At 45.6% G+C, this 15,706-nt stretch overlaps 1 protein-coding gene across 3 annotated transcripts in view; it reads right to left on the minus strand.

Annotated features, from left to right (window-relative positions):
* The window catches only part of CGNL1 (cingulin like 1), a 74,415-nt gene that overhangs the window by 17,112 nt on the left and 41,597 nt on the right, over nt 1–15,706 (minus strand). For all 3 annotated transcript variants that reach the window (XM_060282599.1, XM_060282597.1, XM_060282598.1), the window contains exons 9-11: nt 4,098–4,304; nt 2,733–2,837; nt 1,027–1,179 (exon numbers count right to left, since the gene is read on the minus strand). In XM_060282599.1, coding sequence (XP_060138582.1) covers nt 1,027–1,179; nt 2,733–2,837; nt 4,098–4,304 — 465 coding nt within the window. The remainder of the gene's footprint in view (nt 1–1,026; nt 1,180–2,732; nt 2,838–4,097; nt 4,305–15,706) is intronic.

Consider the following 15,706-nt stretch of genomic DNA (forward strand, 5'->3'; position numbering starts at 1 on the left):
AGAGCAAATCCCAGGCTGATGGTTTCTCAGCTTGTGTTGCTCACAAATTACAGTCTAAAGTGAGAGGTGGGTGGGGGACTTCTCTGGTTCTCCAGATGCTGCTGAAGCCCCAACATCCATCAACCCTGGCAGCCAGCAGGGCCAATGGTCAAGGATGCTGGGAGTTGCAGTCCAAAAGCATCTTGGAGGGCACCAGGCTCCCCACCTCTGCTATAAAGTCTTCGAATAGTGTTTGTAGAAATACGGTGGCTACTTAAACCGTGGGGACTTGGCTTGGCTCTCACCACTGGTGGGTGGGGGTGCGAGTGGCAGTTCCAGTAGTGCTGGCTGGCAATGAGAAGGGTGAGTGAGTGGCCCAGGAGAAGGCAATGGTCTCATCTGGCTTCATGAAATGGCTAATAATAATAATTCATTCTATGTTTTTCCAAGATAACTTATGGTTACACTGAACACTACCTTCAGCATACAAGCAGAAAAGTGGTTCTAAACATTTTAAAAACAAACCCATAAGTAATTATATCAAGAAAAGGAGCAGCAAAGAAGGGCTGTGGGTTGGAATGAAAAGCTGGGCGGGGGGGGGGGAGAGAGAAGGCAGTCATTCTGACTAATTCATGTTTAATCTATGCTGCCTTTTAAAGAGTTGGCATAGGTGTGTTTCTTTGGCTGTCCATGCTACAGCCAGCCCTGAGGCCGCTGGGTTAAAAAAGAAGAAGCAACAAATGTGTTGTTCTTAAGTCTTGCTGGAAATAAATCACCAGGTTTGCTGACATTTCAGGCCCCAGATGAAGTGCCATCCATTTCCTGCAGTTTTGCCTTTGGGATAGATGCCTGTGTTCCTGCCCCAGCTACAACTCCTGCTCTAAAAGCACCTATTGATCTTCCCTTGGTCCCAAACATTAAGTGCAAAGTTCACATTTCACTTTCATTTGTACCTCTTTCTCTCTTTCTCTCTAACCCTTTTGTACAACTTGGTCTTTTATCTTCTCTCCCCCTGCCCTTGATATTTAATCTCCAGCCAGCTCGTACCTCCTTGTGTAACTTCTCAATAGTCTTGTCCAGTTGCCACCTCTCATTCTCTAATTCACTCTTCATCCTCTTTAACTGATCCTTCTGGTTAGCTTCGTCTTTCAGCTGGTCAGTTAACTGTTGCAGCTCCTGGTTCAGCCGGCTGACGTCCTTCTGCAGCCATGAAAAAAAGCCACTGTGTGAGATGCTCTCTTGAAATTTTTTGATCCCATGCACTTAACATTTTTCCAAGAAATGAGAGCAAAGGGGGGGGGGGATACCTGCTATAACAAGAAACCTTTTTTAAAAAAAATCAGAGAAGGGGACCTCTGATTTAAGTTCCCTGGCGCAGGGACCTGGGCTTTTAATGTTGCTCTGTGGGCACAATCAGTATTTTAAAGGTTAAATACAGAGGTTGCATTGTAATTAAAGTACAGCCAGGCACAAATCACGCCCAGAAGCACACCTAGCATTTGACTGTGCTGAGTACCGGGGAAGTGCAAATTCAGTGTGCAAAACGGACAATGGTGGATCAAGGGCGTTTATGTAAATGTGGGTTCATGTGCTGCACCCCCCCCCAAACCTCACCCTGCTCAATTTGTACAGTTCATATTCTGAATCTGATTGTTTAGGTCCCCCCTCCCCAGAGTTCACACCAAGCAAATGAGACTCCTCAGCAGCACAAGTAAAGACACTCTTATGTCTTTAAAAAGGTAAAGGTACCCCTGACCATTAGGTCCAGTCGTGGACGACTCTGGGGTTGTGGTGCTCATCTCGCTTTACTGGCCGAGGGAGCTGGTGCACAGCTTCCAGGTCATGTGGCCAGCATGACTAAACCGCTTCTGGCCAACCAGAGCAGCACACGGAAATGCCGTTTACCTTCCTGCCAGAGTGGTACCTATTTATCTACTTGCACTTTGACGTGCTTTCGAACTGCTAGGTGGGCAGGAGCTGGGACCGAACAACAGGAGCTCACCCCGTTGTGGGGATTTGAACCGCCGACCTTCTCAGTTCTTACAGCTGAAAAGTTTCACACCAGTATTTAAATAGGAGAAGAGGGTGCAAAGAGTAGCACGATCCTTGAATCCTCCTGAAGACAAAGAGCCTAGCAGGTAATGCAGCACTTAACCAGAATACAATATGATATTAAAGGCTACCACTGTGTTTCTGTGTGTTTGTGTGTGTTTTTTTAAACTAAATCTGCCAGCCATGCTCCATTCCAAAGCACTCCTGCAGCCCCGTGAATCCATCTTTCACAGGTCATTTAACTTCACCATTTGTTTACAAATCCTTGAAAAACAACCGACACAAGCTTAGATCAGACAGAGATGGATGCTGCATGGCAAAAGCATTATGTGCTGGAGAATAAAAACTGCATGTCCTGCCTGTAGCCCAGACTACCAATGAGATAAAGTTGGAGCAGTGGCAGCAACAGATCTAGCCCGTTTCAAAGTCCCCTGAACTAGCAGGTCTCGGCAGCCGTTCTGTTGATCTGCTGCTCAACCGTTCTATGAGAAGCATGCCAGCTTTGTGGGAAGGGTTACAAACTTAGAAAGCAAAATAAGATGCTGAAGTTCAACAACAGTGGCAGGAAAGCAATCCTGCTGGTGAAATCACTAGTGACACCAGTAAAGGCCAGAGGACATGGAAGCCCAAAGACTCTGCAGGGAGGGCAAAAGGGGATGGAGCAGGCCTGATGCGAGCCTGAGGGCCAGATTTTCCTTTACCTGTGCATCCTCCAGCTGGGCTTCCAAAGAGGTTTTGGCCAGTGCCAGTCCCTGCCTTTCCTCTACCAAACGTGCCAGGGCCTCTTCCAAGCGCTGCTTCTCTTTCTGCCATAAAAGACAAGGTTATCTTTGAAAAAACTGAGGAAGCATTCTCCCCATTGTGTCTCTCCCAAGGATACAACATTTCAAACCTCTGCCCATTTTGGAACTCCAAAACTTCTGCTCCCGTACAAGTCCACATATTCACCTAGTTTGGCTCTCTTTCTTGTGGCACCAATTCTGCTTTTTTTTTTTTACCCAACTCCTCAAACCAAGTGAAGGCAGCCCTGTTTAGGGAAGCTTTTAATGTTTGATGCACTCTTGTATTTTAATATTTTGTTGGAAGTCGCCCAGAGTGGTACCTCTACTTACGAATAACTCTACTTACGAATGTTTCTACTTACGAACAGAGCTCCGTCCGCCATCTTGGATGCAGTTTAGATAGGATTTTTTCTACTTACGAATTTTTAGATAGGGTTGCTTCGACTTACGAATTTTTTCTCCTAATGCATTCCTATGGGATTCGACTTACATTTTTTTTTTACTTACAAATGTGTGTTCGGAATGCATTAAATTCATAAGTAGAGGTACCACTGTATTATTATTATTATTATTATTATTATTATTATTATTATTATTGAGTGGGCTTAGGGCCTCACCACCCTCCCTGCATGCCCCATGAGGGCCAAGGGATTGCTCTCTGAACTCTGCTACTGCACACAGAGCTGCCTGATGCCAAGTCACGTCATTGGTCCATCCAGCTTAGTACTGTTTACATGTACTCTCTCCCCCCAGCAGAGGCTCTCCAGGGTCTCAGGCCCACCTGGAGATGTCAGCAGAGATCGAGCCAAGGGTCATCTGCATGCAGAGCTACAGCCCTCCCCCATTTATCTTACTAACATCCTTTGAAACCCTCCCTTGACACCCCCTGCCCCAGCCGAAGTCAAGTGGGAGGGCGGGGTTAAAGGCACCACATATTTGGAATATTTCCTATGAGAAGCTTTCGTGGAGTCAGTGGTGAGATCATCTGAGTGATGGGCAGATTTTTTCATTTGCCCAGGCAGCCCAACATGATGACTAGGTAGTTTTTAGTGTTTTTAGTGGGGTTTAGATAATAAAAAATATACGATTAATAAAGCAACTAATAAAAAGGAGTAAAAAAACTAACATCAGGTAAGGAGGGGTGGGAAGTCAAGAAGAAACTTTGGATGTTAAAAAATAATTGTATAAAAAAATGATAAATGCTTTGAAACGTTTTTGGAGACTTAATAAATAGGATATAAAAAAACCACACATGCTGGCTGTGGGTTGTGCATCAATGCTCACCTCATAGCTCTTTATTATTTCCTCCCTTTTCCCTTCTTCTCCTCTCATGCTTTCCAGCTCCTGCTGGAGTTCTTTGCTTTGCTTTTCCAGCTCTGCAAGGACTCCTTCCAACTCCTGGCTCTGCTCTGCCATCTTGGCCACTTGAACTTCCGCCATCCTCTGCATCTTTTCGGCCGCAGCCTTGGCACTGGACAGGGAGCCCATTTTCTAGGAACACAACACAAGGCATGGGTCAGAAGACAGCAGCTCTGAGAAGACAGACCGCATGATTTTGGTCTGGGCTGTACAATTAAGACAGTTGCTGCTAGGTGCTCCCTACACACACACACACACACACACACACACACACACACGGTGCATAGCATGTGCCTCCAATCGGAAAGTCACACTGGCCTGTATCTGAAGAGATGGGCAACATTGGCCTGCAGCTCTCTTGAACCTCAAAGCATGTGGCTTCATGTCCAGCTGCCTTTACTTGTAAATAGAGACTGAGGGGGCAGAATGGCTCTAGATTTAAAGTGGCAGAAGCCAAAGTCCTGCTTTCTGATGAATTGAGATGATCTGACCAATTTGCTCAAAAAAGAGGCAACTTTACTATCAAACCTTTATTAGGCATTTTACAAATAGAATCTCAAGAAAAAGAATCACATACAAAAGTATTTAAAATGCATACAAAGAGAGGCAACAGTAAACTGCATATACTAATTGTATGTGTGTGTGTGTGTGTGTGTGTGTGTGTGTGTGTGTGTGTGTGTGTATAAAAAATCTGAGATTTCTTCCTATTAAACTACTCCTTGAGACACTGCTGCCAAAAATCAGCTGCTCCTGCAGTCACCTTATGATCAATGTCAGACAGGCAGAACCCAACATTTCCACCATGCTGCGGTGTCAGAGCACCCAGAAGGGGGCACAACACACGTTCACGCAGCATGCTGTGGAGTGGACAATGAAAGAGAATATGCTCTACACTATCCGGCACATTCAGAGAACATCTACAGTATCTCTTGTCTCTGGGAGTGTTCCGATATCTACCCCTGGCAAATGCAGAGGGAAATACATTCAGTCGGGCTAGCATAAATGCCCTACGTTGGGCTGGGATTATTAGCTTTGTAATATAGTTGACCCTATTATCTAAGATATTTAAATCATAGAACATGGGGGAAAGAGGCAACTTAAGCATTTGCGAGTGGGGAGGAAAGGATATGCTGGGTCATTACAAAGTAGAAATCAGGAAGCTGCTGAACCCTCTCAGCAGGTTGCTGGCAGAGGCTCCATCTGTTTGATGTTTTTGCTTAACACGCGGGCTTGGAGTTAGCAGATGGCCAAGGAGGGTGTCCTGAGCCTTTAAATGCAATTCCATCATAACAAACACTGTTCTAGAAGATCCTCCACCAGCAGATCTGCATCAGCAGAAACTCCAACTAAGCAGATATAAACCAGGAGAGTCCATTCTTCCCCCCTGGGATTCATCATTTGAACCATCTGCCATGGAGGAGGAAGAGACCACCACATGACAATATCTGAGAGAAGCAGCATCAAAGCAGGAATGATGTGAACAGGGAGAGGCAGTGAAGGAAGTGGCTTTGGGGCTCACACAGTCTGTCTTCTCAATATATGGTTTCTCTTTTCAACTCTGGTTTGCTGCAAGTCTACCAGGAAGAATATACCAGAGGACAACAGCTTTGGACATCACTGGATCCCATTGTGTGGAAAGGCAGGACTGAACTCAATTGGCAGCACTAAAACAGCTTCCCTGGGCATTCTCTCTAACCAAAAACACACAATGGGCACTGGGATTGGAGCTGGGGCTGAAGAACTGGAATTAATTGACAAATAGGGTGGCACACCATGGAACGGCCTCCCCTGCGAGGTTGTGGGCTTCCTTGGTTTTTTAGAGACTGGATGGCCACCTGTCATGGATTCTTTAGCTGAGATTCCTGCATCGCAGGGGGTTAGACTAGATGACCCTTGGGGTCCCTTCCAACTCTACGATTTTATGATTTTCTCTCAGGTTAGAATGGACTCTGGATTCTTGCCAGCATCTGATGCAAGGGCCTGTTCCCACTGGCTTGGCTAGCACCACTGGCCATTTGACTCCTCTCTTCCTAGAACTGTTCCCATTGGCAGCCTGCCAGTCCATCATCTAATACTTTGTAAGAGTTGCTCCACAGATTTGCCTATTTTGCTTTTCTCCTCCTCATTCCTTTTCCCCACTGTAACGTGCCTATCAGATTGAATGTCATTTTTTTAAATTGCATGATTTGTTAGAAAGGCTATAGCTAGCAGATAACTAGCAAGATAGACAGAAAGATCAGGCAGGTCTGCCTCTGCTATGGCTGCACAGGTTTGTTCCAAGTTCTCACGAAGGAGAGCAGAGAGTTTTCCGCTCATTAGCAAACACTCTAGAGAGGGGAGGGGCCTGCCTTTCCTTTGGCCTCACGCTGAAAGGGACCTGCTGAGCCACAGAGCTCAGTGAATGCAATGCTGAGGTCTCTCTTCTTTCATAACCCTCCAAGTGCTGGTCGCACCCACGTTTAGGGACAACTCTAGTGCAATTTCCTGGCACACAGGCTCTTGTCATGCAGGCAGCATGGCTTTGCAGCTCCCATGTGGTAGTGGGAGAGAGAGAGAAACGGGAGGAAAGAAATATCTCTCAGAGGGGCTTTCACAAGGTTCTTTGGACGTGCCTTCTGCCATGCGGCTCCGTACAAAGATGCCGGAGGCAGTTTTCTAGCCGGTCTACAGAGAAGGCAAAGGCCACTGGGAGAAGTTGGCACAGAGCTGGTATTGGAAGCACCAGTCTTTCCAAACTCTGTCTTACTTTCTATGGAGCATTTTAAATTGGATTAATTGAAACGGTGCAGAGAAGGTGTGTGTGTGTGTGTGTGTGTGTGTGTGTGTGTGTGTGTGTGTGAGAGAGAGAGAGAGAGAGAGAGAGAGAGAGAGAGAGAGAGAGAGAGAGAGAGAGAGAGCTCCATCCCCAACGTCCTTTGCACAAAACTGAACCCTTTTGAATGGGGAATGACTTTGGGCTGCTGCCTGCTCTCCCTAATGTTTATCAGCTCCTCAATGCCAATTCATCTGCCCCTTTCTGCTCCCCTGAGCACTTCTAGCACAGCTCACCAGTAAAGAGCCATGCTATGAGAACAGATTCCAAGGATTTTGCCCCCCCCCAATGTTTTTTAGAATCACGAGGCTGGTAGGAAGGGGGAGAAGGGGGTGTACGAGTAAAAGCTGTTCAAGGCTACCCAAAGCTGTGTGACTGGCACTTAGTCACCAACCGCCACAGGTCTCCAACGACCTTGGCAGCTATGCAAAGGTCACACTTTCGCTCAAATGAGCTGCCCTTTAACCAGTTCTCCCATGCATTGCGGTACAAAATGTTTTTAAGAGGGATTTGTCCCACTGCCACCATCCTGTCATCCTCAGACCAAAATACTGCTAAAGGAATCCCATTATGCACATGAAAGTGAAAGTTGAGGGAGATTATGTTGTTCATAGCTCAAGACTGAATGGCAGGGATGTGGGTATGTAATATTTTAAATTAATACTTTGCAGCTGTGCATTGACTAACTCCTCGCCGATCACACTCAATATCTGCTGCTTATTTATAGGGTTTAAAACAAGAAATCATAGAATCATAGAATCGTAGAGTTGGAAGAGACCACAAGGGTCATCCAGTCCAACCCCCTGCCGAGCAGGAAACACCATCAAAGCATTCTTGACATATGCCTGTCAAGCCTCTGCTTAAAGACCTCCAAAGAAGGAGACTCCACCACACTCCTTGGTAGCAAATTCTACTGCCGAACAGCTCTTACTGTCAGGAAGTTCTTTCTAATGTTTAGGTGGAATCTTCTTTCTTGTAGTTTGAATCCATTACTCCGTGTCCGCTTCTCTGGAGCAGCAGAAAACAACCTTTCTTCCTGCTCTATATGACATCCTTTTATATATTTGAACATGGCTATCATATCACCCCTTAACCTTCTCTTCTCCAGGCTAAACATACCCAGCTCCCTAAGCCGTTCCTCATAAGGCATCGTTTCCAGGCCTTTGACCATTTTCGTTGCCCTCTTCTGGACACGTTCCAGCCATAGAGATGATCTAGTCCTCACTTCAACCAATATCTCTACCCAAGCTTTCCATTTAATAAAAGAAGCTAACTGTACAAACAAAAAAAGGGGAATATGAGGGAAATATGGGGCAAGGAGGGAAATACAGCGCAGCAGAGTCCTGTGCTAAAAACCAGAAGAGGTCATAGCAGAATACAGAATCATTGTTAAAAGGGCACCTCCCTCAAACAGTCTTCCTTGTAGCAGCCTCAAGGGAGTAGGACCCACAGGACCTCAGGTGGTGGTAGAGAGGGAAGGAAGGGCCATTGAAGAGTCCAGGTAGAAAATTTGGAACCAATAAAGATGCTACAGAACTGGAGGAATATCTTGCTGCAGTTAATACTCTGGCAGCTGCCATTTCAGTCGTACGTTTCACACTAGACAGATAAGATACCTCCTGCTCTATATATCAAAGGACTGCAGGATTTTATAATTTCCTTTTTAAAAAAAAAGACAATTTATTAAATTTTCCAATTAAACACATCTAAACAAAAACAAAACATTCAACCACAAACACAGCAACACATAATAGACACAAAATTTCCTTTTCTTAACATCTAATCGATTATTACAATTTACTTTCCTCTGCCGAGCTTTGACTTCCCTCCTTCCCCCCATTCGGTTTTCTTATCAAATCTTATCTCACAGTTCCTTTATTCCTTCTACTTAAAGTCGATTCGTAGGATTTATTTCAATCCCGCAAGTGTCTTTAAACTTCTGCAGTTCTTCTCCATATAGTCCACAAATTTACTCCAATCCTTTTGGAACCTTGACTCTCCCTGGTTTCGGATCCTGCTAGTCAGTCTTGCTAGTTCCGCATAGTCCATCATTTTCGTCTGTCACTCTTCAATCGTCGGTAAGGATTTTATAATTTCCAAATGCACCACCTATTTCAGTACTGTACTTGGACTCTCTTTGAAAGATCTGGTCAGTGTATATGGAAACCGCCTCCTAAGGATCCCAACAGCCTCAGTCTGGCCTGTGCACCTGCCTCATCTCCCACGGCTGGAAGAAATGTGGGCTGAACGAGGTAACTGCTAGGTGGATTTGTAGCTGGTTGATTGAGTACTCATTGATGGTTCCTCGTCATCCTGGGGGGAAAGTGACACAGGGTTCTGTCCTGGGCCCGTTGTAGTTCAACGTCTTTATAAAAATGGGCTGACATAAAGGAGTTCCTAAGAAGGATAGAGTTTGCAGCTGCAACTCTGTGTCAACGACGTAACTCTTGTACTCCTTCGATGCCCATTTTATAACGATCTTAGAAACAATTACATCCACCCATTGTTAAGATTGCAGGAGGGACGTCTCTTGCAAAGGCTTGATTTTTGTTGTCTGAGTAAGGTAAAGGGTAAAGGGACCCCTGACCATTAGGTCCAGTCGTGACCGACTCTAGGGTTGCGCGCTCATCTCACATTATTGGCCGAGGGAGCCGGCGTATAGCTTCCAGGTCATGTGGCCAGCATGACAAAGCCACTTCTGGCGAACCAGAGCAGCGCACGGAAACTATTTATCTACTTGCACTTTGAGGTGCTTTCGAACTGCTAGGTTGGCAGGAGCTAGGACCGAGCAACGGGAGCTCACCCCGTCACAGGGATTCGAACCGCTGACCTTCTGATCAGCAAGCCCTAGGCTCTGTGGTTTAACCCACAGCGCCACTTTTTTTTGCCAAGGCTTTACAAATTCAAGTAATAAAATTTAAATGAGGAATAGAACATCATTTATCCTCTAAAAGGTCAGGGAGTAGAAATGTAAGCCACTATAAGCAGCAGTATTCTTGTTGTTATTATTTTTAGGTGTGTCATGTAAACACAATAAACTGAACTGAACGTCTTTATGACTTGGATGAAGCGATTGAGGGGATGCTCATCAAATCTGCAGATGACACCAAACTGGGAGCGTGCCCTGGGATGCGAGTGGAAGTTGCGTGCCGGCAGCACGGCAGCAGCAGGAAGCGCCATTAGCGAAAGCCCGTCTCATGTTACGAGCGGTTTTGGGTTGAGAACGGACCTCCGGAACGAATTAAGTTCGTAACCGGAGGTACCACTGTAGAAGTAACTCCAGAAGTAACTCTATTAAATATCTTCCAGGACAACAATGCAAACGTACACGACAAGGAACTCATAAGTCACTTACTCTCAGCAGCTAGAAACATCGTAAGTAGACCCTGGAAAGACCTATCGGGAGCAAACATAGACCACTGGAACCAAAATGTATGGGAAACCGCCCTACTAGAGAATTTAGCCAACATACTTAAACTAGCACGGGGACAAGCACAGGAAGACGCCTTCATCCCAGTGTGGTTCCCCTTCATCACCATAGCACAAGAAGACAATGACCTACCCCCCACAACAACATACAAACCAATACGGCTAACCTGACCAAACGACACATATAAACAAGCCACACTGCAACCAACTGAGCGCAACCAAAGAAACTCTAGACCCTCCAACCCCTCACAATGCCAATAAAGATAAATATATAAACACTGTATATAAATATTGGACCTACCCATCTCTTCCCCCAACCATAAGATGTCTATGACATTAGTGTCTCATACTGAACATTAACGAACTGTGAAAAAGACTCTATGAATCTAAAGTGGAGATGCTATATGTACTTTCCCTTGTCTATTTGTCAATTTTATAAAACAATAACATCTTCAATAAAAATTAATGAAAAAAAGAAATAGCATGATTTTTTGAAACAAAAGCAGATGACACTTTAAAAGAGAGACTGTCATATTTAATGGTCCTGAAAGCCTCAAAATCTGCTGCTACTAATCCCAAATCTAGGCTAAGAAAAGCTTCAGGGGGCGGGAGCATCTCTGATTTGTGGTGTGGCCAGATCCTGGGGGTCTCACTTGAACGATGTTCCATACCTGAGAAACAGATAGCTTCTGGATCTGCCCAAAGGCACTGTTCTTTCCTAACAACTTGGGTTACGTATAACAAGAATTGCGCATGGGGGAAGCACTGTGTAAGGAACACCATATCTTCTCCCTACTTCCCCCTGCTCTGCACAAACACTACTCACAGATACACAGCCTTGGGATACAGCAGCAGCCAGGTTAAGCCAGGTTAACAACACCGATTTGTTCAAGATGCCCCCCCCCCACACACACACTGCCCTCCTTCATTTGTGATTCACAGTGGCTCTCCCAAGGGTTAAAATGTGATTACTTGATTTAACACAAAGCAGAGAATATAAGCCACAGAACCGGCTGTGCAAGATTCCTGCAGGCAAAGGCCAGAATCACCTGCTCACTTATCCAGATATGCTGAGAATATCTCAAGAACTTAGGAGGAGAAAAACACTTAAAAGGGAGCCTTCAGTGGCCAGCCTGCCTGGCCTTGAACCTGAGCTTTTCACTTCTGAGACTAATTCATTGCATCACTCACTGTGTGCCAAGAAGGCATGGGAGAGGGGCATGTGGCCTGGCTGGTTTGCCACAACAAGAGCAGGGCACTGCACTGGTTTGAAGGGTGGGTTTCTTTTAACACAGACAACTGCAAGTGGCAATTTTGTTAGGCTTGGTTGCAAAGGGCTAAATGCAGCAAGTATTTCTTAGGAAGGCACCTGGGACGACACAACCTCCCACCCCAGGAGCTGATGCCAATCTGTACAGAAGTTAGCCAGCAATACACTGAGAAGGAGAAGACGGGGAGGTGGGAAACCCCCCCATGCCAAATGCTGGCTCAGCCAAACTTGTCAGGTTGCCTGTGGCAAATTGCTGCCTTTTCACCCCCCCAGTGTCATTGGTGCCACTAGAGGGCAGAGGCTTTGGGCACATGCAGCAGGAAGGCTCCGAGCACCACAGAGTCGACTGGCTTGCCACATTGAGACGTCAGCCAAGCACGACACATTGTCCTCTAAAGAGAGAACCCCTCATAAGACCAGGCCTATTAATCCTTTAATTACTTAATTCAGCTGTTATTTTTAAGTAACAATGTTGTCTTGCTTCCATTTTTATATTTTGCTACTGTTTTAATCCTTCTGCTAGAAATATTTTAACAAAATACATAAACATAAAATCTAGTTGCAGGTAGGCAGCCGTGTTGGTCTGAGTCGAAACAAAATAAAAAAATTCCTTCAGTAGCACCTTAAAGACCAACTAAGTTTTTATTTTGGTATGAGCTTTCGTGTGCATGCACACTTCTTCAGATATCTGAAGAAGTGTGCATGCACACGAAAGCTCATACCAAAATAAAAACTTAGTTGGTCTTTAAGGTGCTACTGAAGGAATAAACATAAAATGTACATGAGAAGCACACAGGGCAGAACTAGGCATTTCTGTCCACCTGAGCCTATAGTCAAAGCCAGCTTCCCAGCATCTCCCCACCCCCCACACCCCATTCCAGGTCCACTATATAAAAGGTACCATGGATGGTGCAACTGCAGAATCAGCCCACAAGACTCCCTAGTGGAGGGCAATTTTTGCAGGGGCACCAATTCTGCAGTGCAGCCTAAAAGGCAGACGCTGCTCCAATGGGCTAGCACAGCAACTAGAAAGCTATCTACTTTGGTGACCAAAACGGATCCAAGTCTCTCCAATACAAATTCTTCCTCTCCTGCTTCCAAAATGCCACTTTCCAATGTGTCAGAAGCACAACCCTAGCTGCAACTGCACCCTCCACCTCAAGTGCACAAATCAATCTGGGCAGATCTGCAACATGGCTCAAAAATTGACTCCCTTGGGAGGTTATGGACTCTCTTTCCTTGGAGGTTTTTAAGCATAGGTTGGATGGCCATCTGTCATGGATGTATAGTTGAGATTCCTGCATTGCAGGGGGCTGAACTAGATGACCCTTGGGGTCCCTTCCAACTCTGTAATTTTCTATGGTTCTGTTGCTAAAGTACAGCTAAGTCCTGGCAGCTCAGGGGGCGCCATTTAACTACACAGCTAAGTGTGACCCACAATATTCCCTTCATGTCAGAAGGAAGCCAAGTTTAAAGCAGATTTTCAGTTTCTGGTCATCTTGGATGGGCCCAAAAGTTTCTCTGCAATCCTGCTGATGAATTTACAGAAAAGACTTAGTGCTGAATGTGGAATAAGCTGGTTATCTTAACTGGATATAAGAATATCACCGTCTGGACAGTTTAGAAACAAGCATATTGTGGGTTGGGAAAACAACCCCTGCCCCACAGGTCAAGCCAGCAGTCTGGCCATACAACAGCAGTTTAGAGAGTTTGCAGTGGGGCAAAAAAACTGCATCAACAAATGAAGGAAAATAAGGCTGGATTTTGTTTGTTTTGCTTTAACTCTCAAAGCAGTTTTTATAGTACCGTAAATAAAATTTCCTCCTTTGGGTCAAAGGATAACTGGATACAATGCTGGAGGAGACCCAGTGACTTATCTTCCAACACCTCAGTTGTGACCCACCTAAGTTATAGGCCAACTCCCTTCCAGGGATACAGTGATCCAGGAGAACGGATCTGAATTCTGACTCTCAGTACCTAGACTCTCAAAATCCTAGAAGGAATTGGGTGCGTACATCGCCTGAGAGATTTTAGTATACTTAGCCTAATTATCAAAAGGCATGCTAATAACAGACAGTGGGGGCTGGATTAACCCATTTTGCCTTGGTAGTTTATCACTCAGAATTAGGGTTTAGTTGAAAGGTAGATCACTGGACTTGCATCCTTCTGAAGGCTTCTAATCTAACATCTAAACTTAATTTTGAACTCTAAATTGAAGGCTTCTCCATTTGGGATGCCATTAAAAGCTGAAAACTGGGAGACAGGCAAGTCTGACTCATTAGAAATTTCCACCAATGGCAGGAGGCTTCTGTAGCACAGAATCGTTTTAGGGCAGGCATCCCCAAACTTCGGCCCTCCAGATGTTTTGGGCTACAGTTCCCATCTTCCCCGACCACTGGTCCTGTTAGCTAGGGATCACGGGAGTTGTAGGCCAAAACATCCAGAGGGCCACAGTTTGGGGATGCCTGCTTTAGGGAGAATTCAACAAATAAAATCTCCAAGTAATCACGATCTCTGTTAATTCCAGAAGAGGCAACATGTGCATAAACATACCTTGGGTTAGCTCAGTTTCTGCCACTCATTTCAAAGGCCCCACCCCCACCCCATTTTCTGACTTGGCAACAAAACCTGGCCTGACACAAAACTTTTGGAGATAACATGTGTGCTGGAATTACAGCTTTTCTGGATTTCAGAAATTTCCTCACCCAAGTGGGGGGGAATGTGTGCAATGTCAAACACTACTTTCTCCCCAACTCCATGCCACTATCTTCACGCTTTGCCTATAAATTGGGGGGGGGGAATGAATACCTCTAGCGCAGGCTTGCTGTGGGAGCGAACCATCCCAGTGGCAGCCTGCTCATCACTTGAGGGGCTACAGGATCGTGTGATGGCTTGCCTGTGCTATGGACCATCACCACAGACCAAGTGTCACAGGCAGACTGTTCACATCGCCTGACATCACCCTCTTGGACATTGAGCCTTTGGTGCAATCTGTTCACATCTCGGCTGGAAGACCGGCTCCCTGCCTTGCAGGCCCTGACTGACTCCAGCTACAAAGCTGAGGTGGCTGAACAGACTCTTGGGTTGGAGAATTGTTTGGGGGGGGTGCTGTTGGGAGGGATTATGTTGCTGTTATTAGTGCCCTAATTGTTTAAAATGTTTCAATTGTTTCTAACTGCTTTTTAGCTTGTATATTTTTTTAATTTGGGGATGTTGTTGTTTTAAATTAAGGTCCACTGGTCCCATCACCTCCTGGCAAATAGAAGGGGAAGAAATGGAGGCAGTGAGAGATTTTACTTTCTTGGGCTCCTTGATCACTGCAGATGGTGACAGCAGTCACGAAATTAAAAGATGCCTGCTTCTTGGGAGAAAAGCAATGACAAACCTAGATAGCATCTTAAAAAGCAGAGACATCACCTTGCCTACAAAGGTTCGTATAGTTAAAGCTATGGTTTTCCCAGTAGTGATGTATGGAAGTGAGAGCTGGACCATCAAGAAGGCTGATCGCCGAAGAATTGATGTTTTTGAATTATGGTGCTGGAGGAGACTCTTGAGAGTCCCATGGACTGCAAGAAGATCAAATCTATCCATTCTTAAGGAAATCAGCCCTGAGTGCTCACTGGAAGGACAGATCGTGAAGCTGAGGCTCCAATACTTTGGCCACCTCATGAGAAGAGAAGAATCCTTGGAAAAGACCCTGATGTTGGGAAAGATTGAGGGCACTAGGAGAAGGGGACGACAGAGGACGAGATGGTTGGACAGTGTTCTCGAAGCTACGAACATGAGTTTGACCAAACTGCGGGAGGCAGTGCAAGACAGGAGTGCCTGGCGTGCTATGGTCCATGGGGTCACGAAGAGTCGGACACGACTAAACGACTAAACAAACAACAACAAGATGTCCCTGGGAAGAGAGGAGCTGGGGAGAGCAGAGGTGAATGGTAACTGGTATATTTAGCAGTACATCCAGCCTCTGGATATGGAGGGTCCAATGGAGCCACAACTAGCTTTCTCTTTGTCTGTGAA

The sequence above is a fragment of the Zootoca vivipara genome, chromosome 14 (assembly GCF_963506605.1).
Source record: "Zootoca vivipara chromosome 14, rZooViv1.1, whole genome shotgun sequence".
NCBI classification, from domain to species: Eukaryota; Metazoa; Chordata; class Lepidosauria; order Squamata; family Lacertidae; genus Zootoca; species Zootoca vivipara.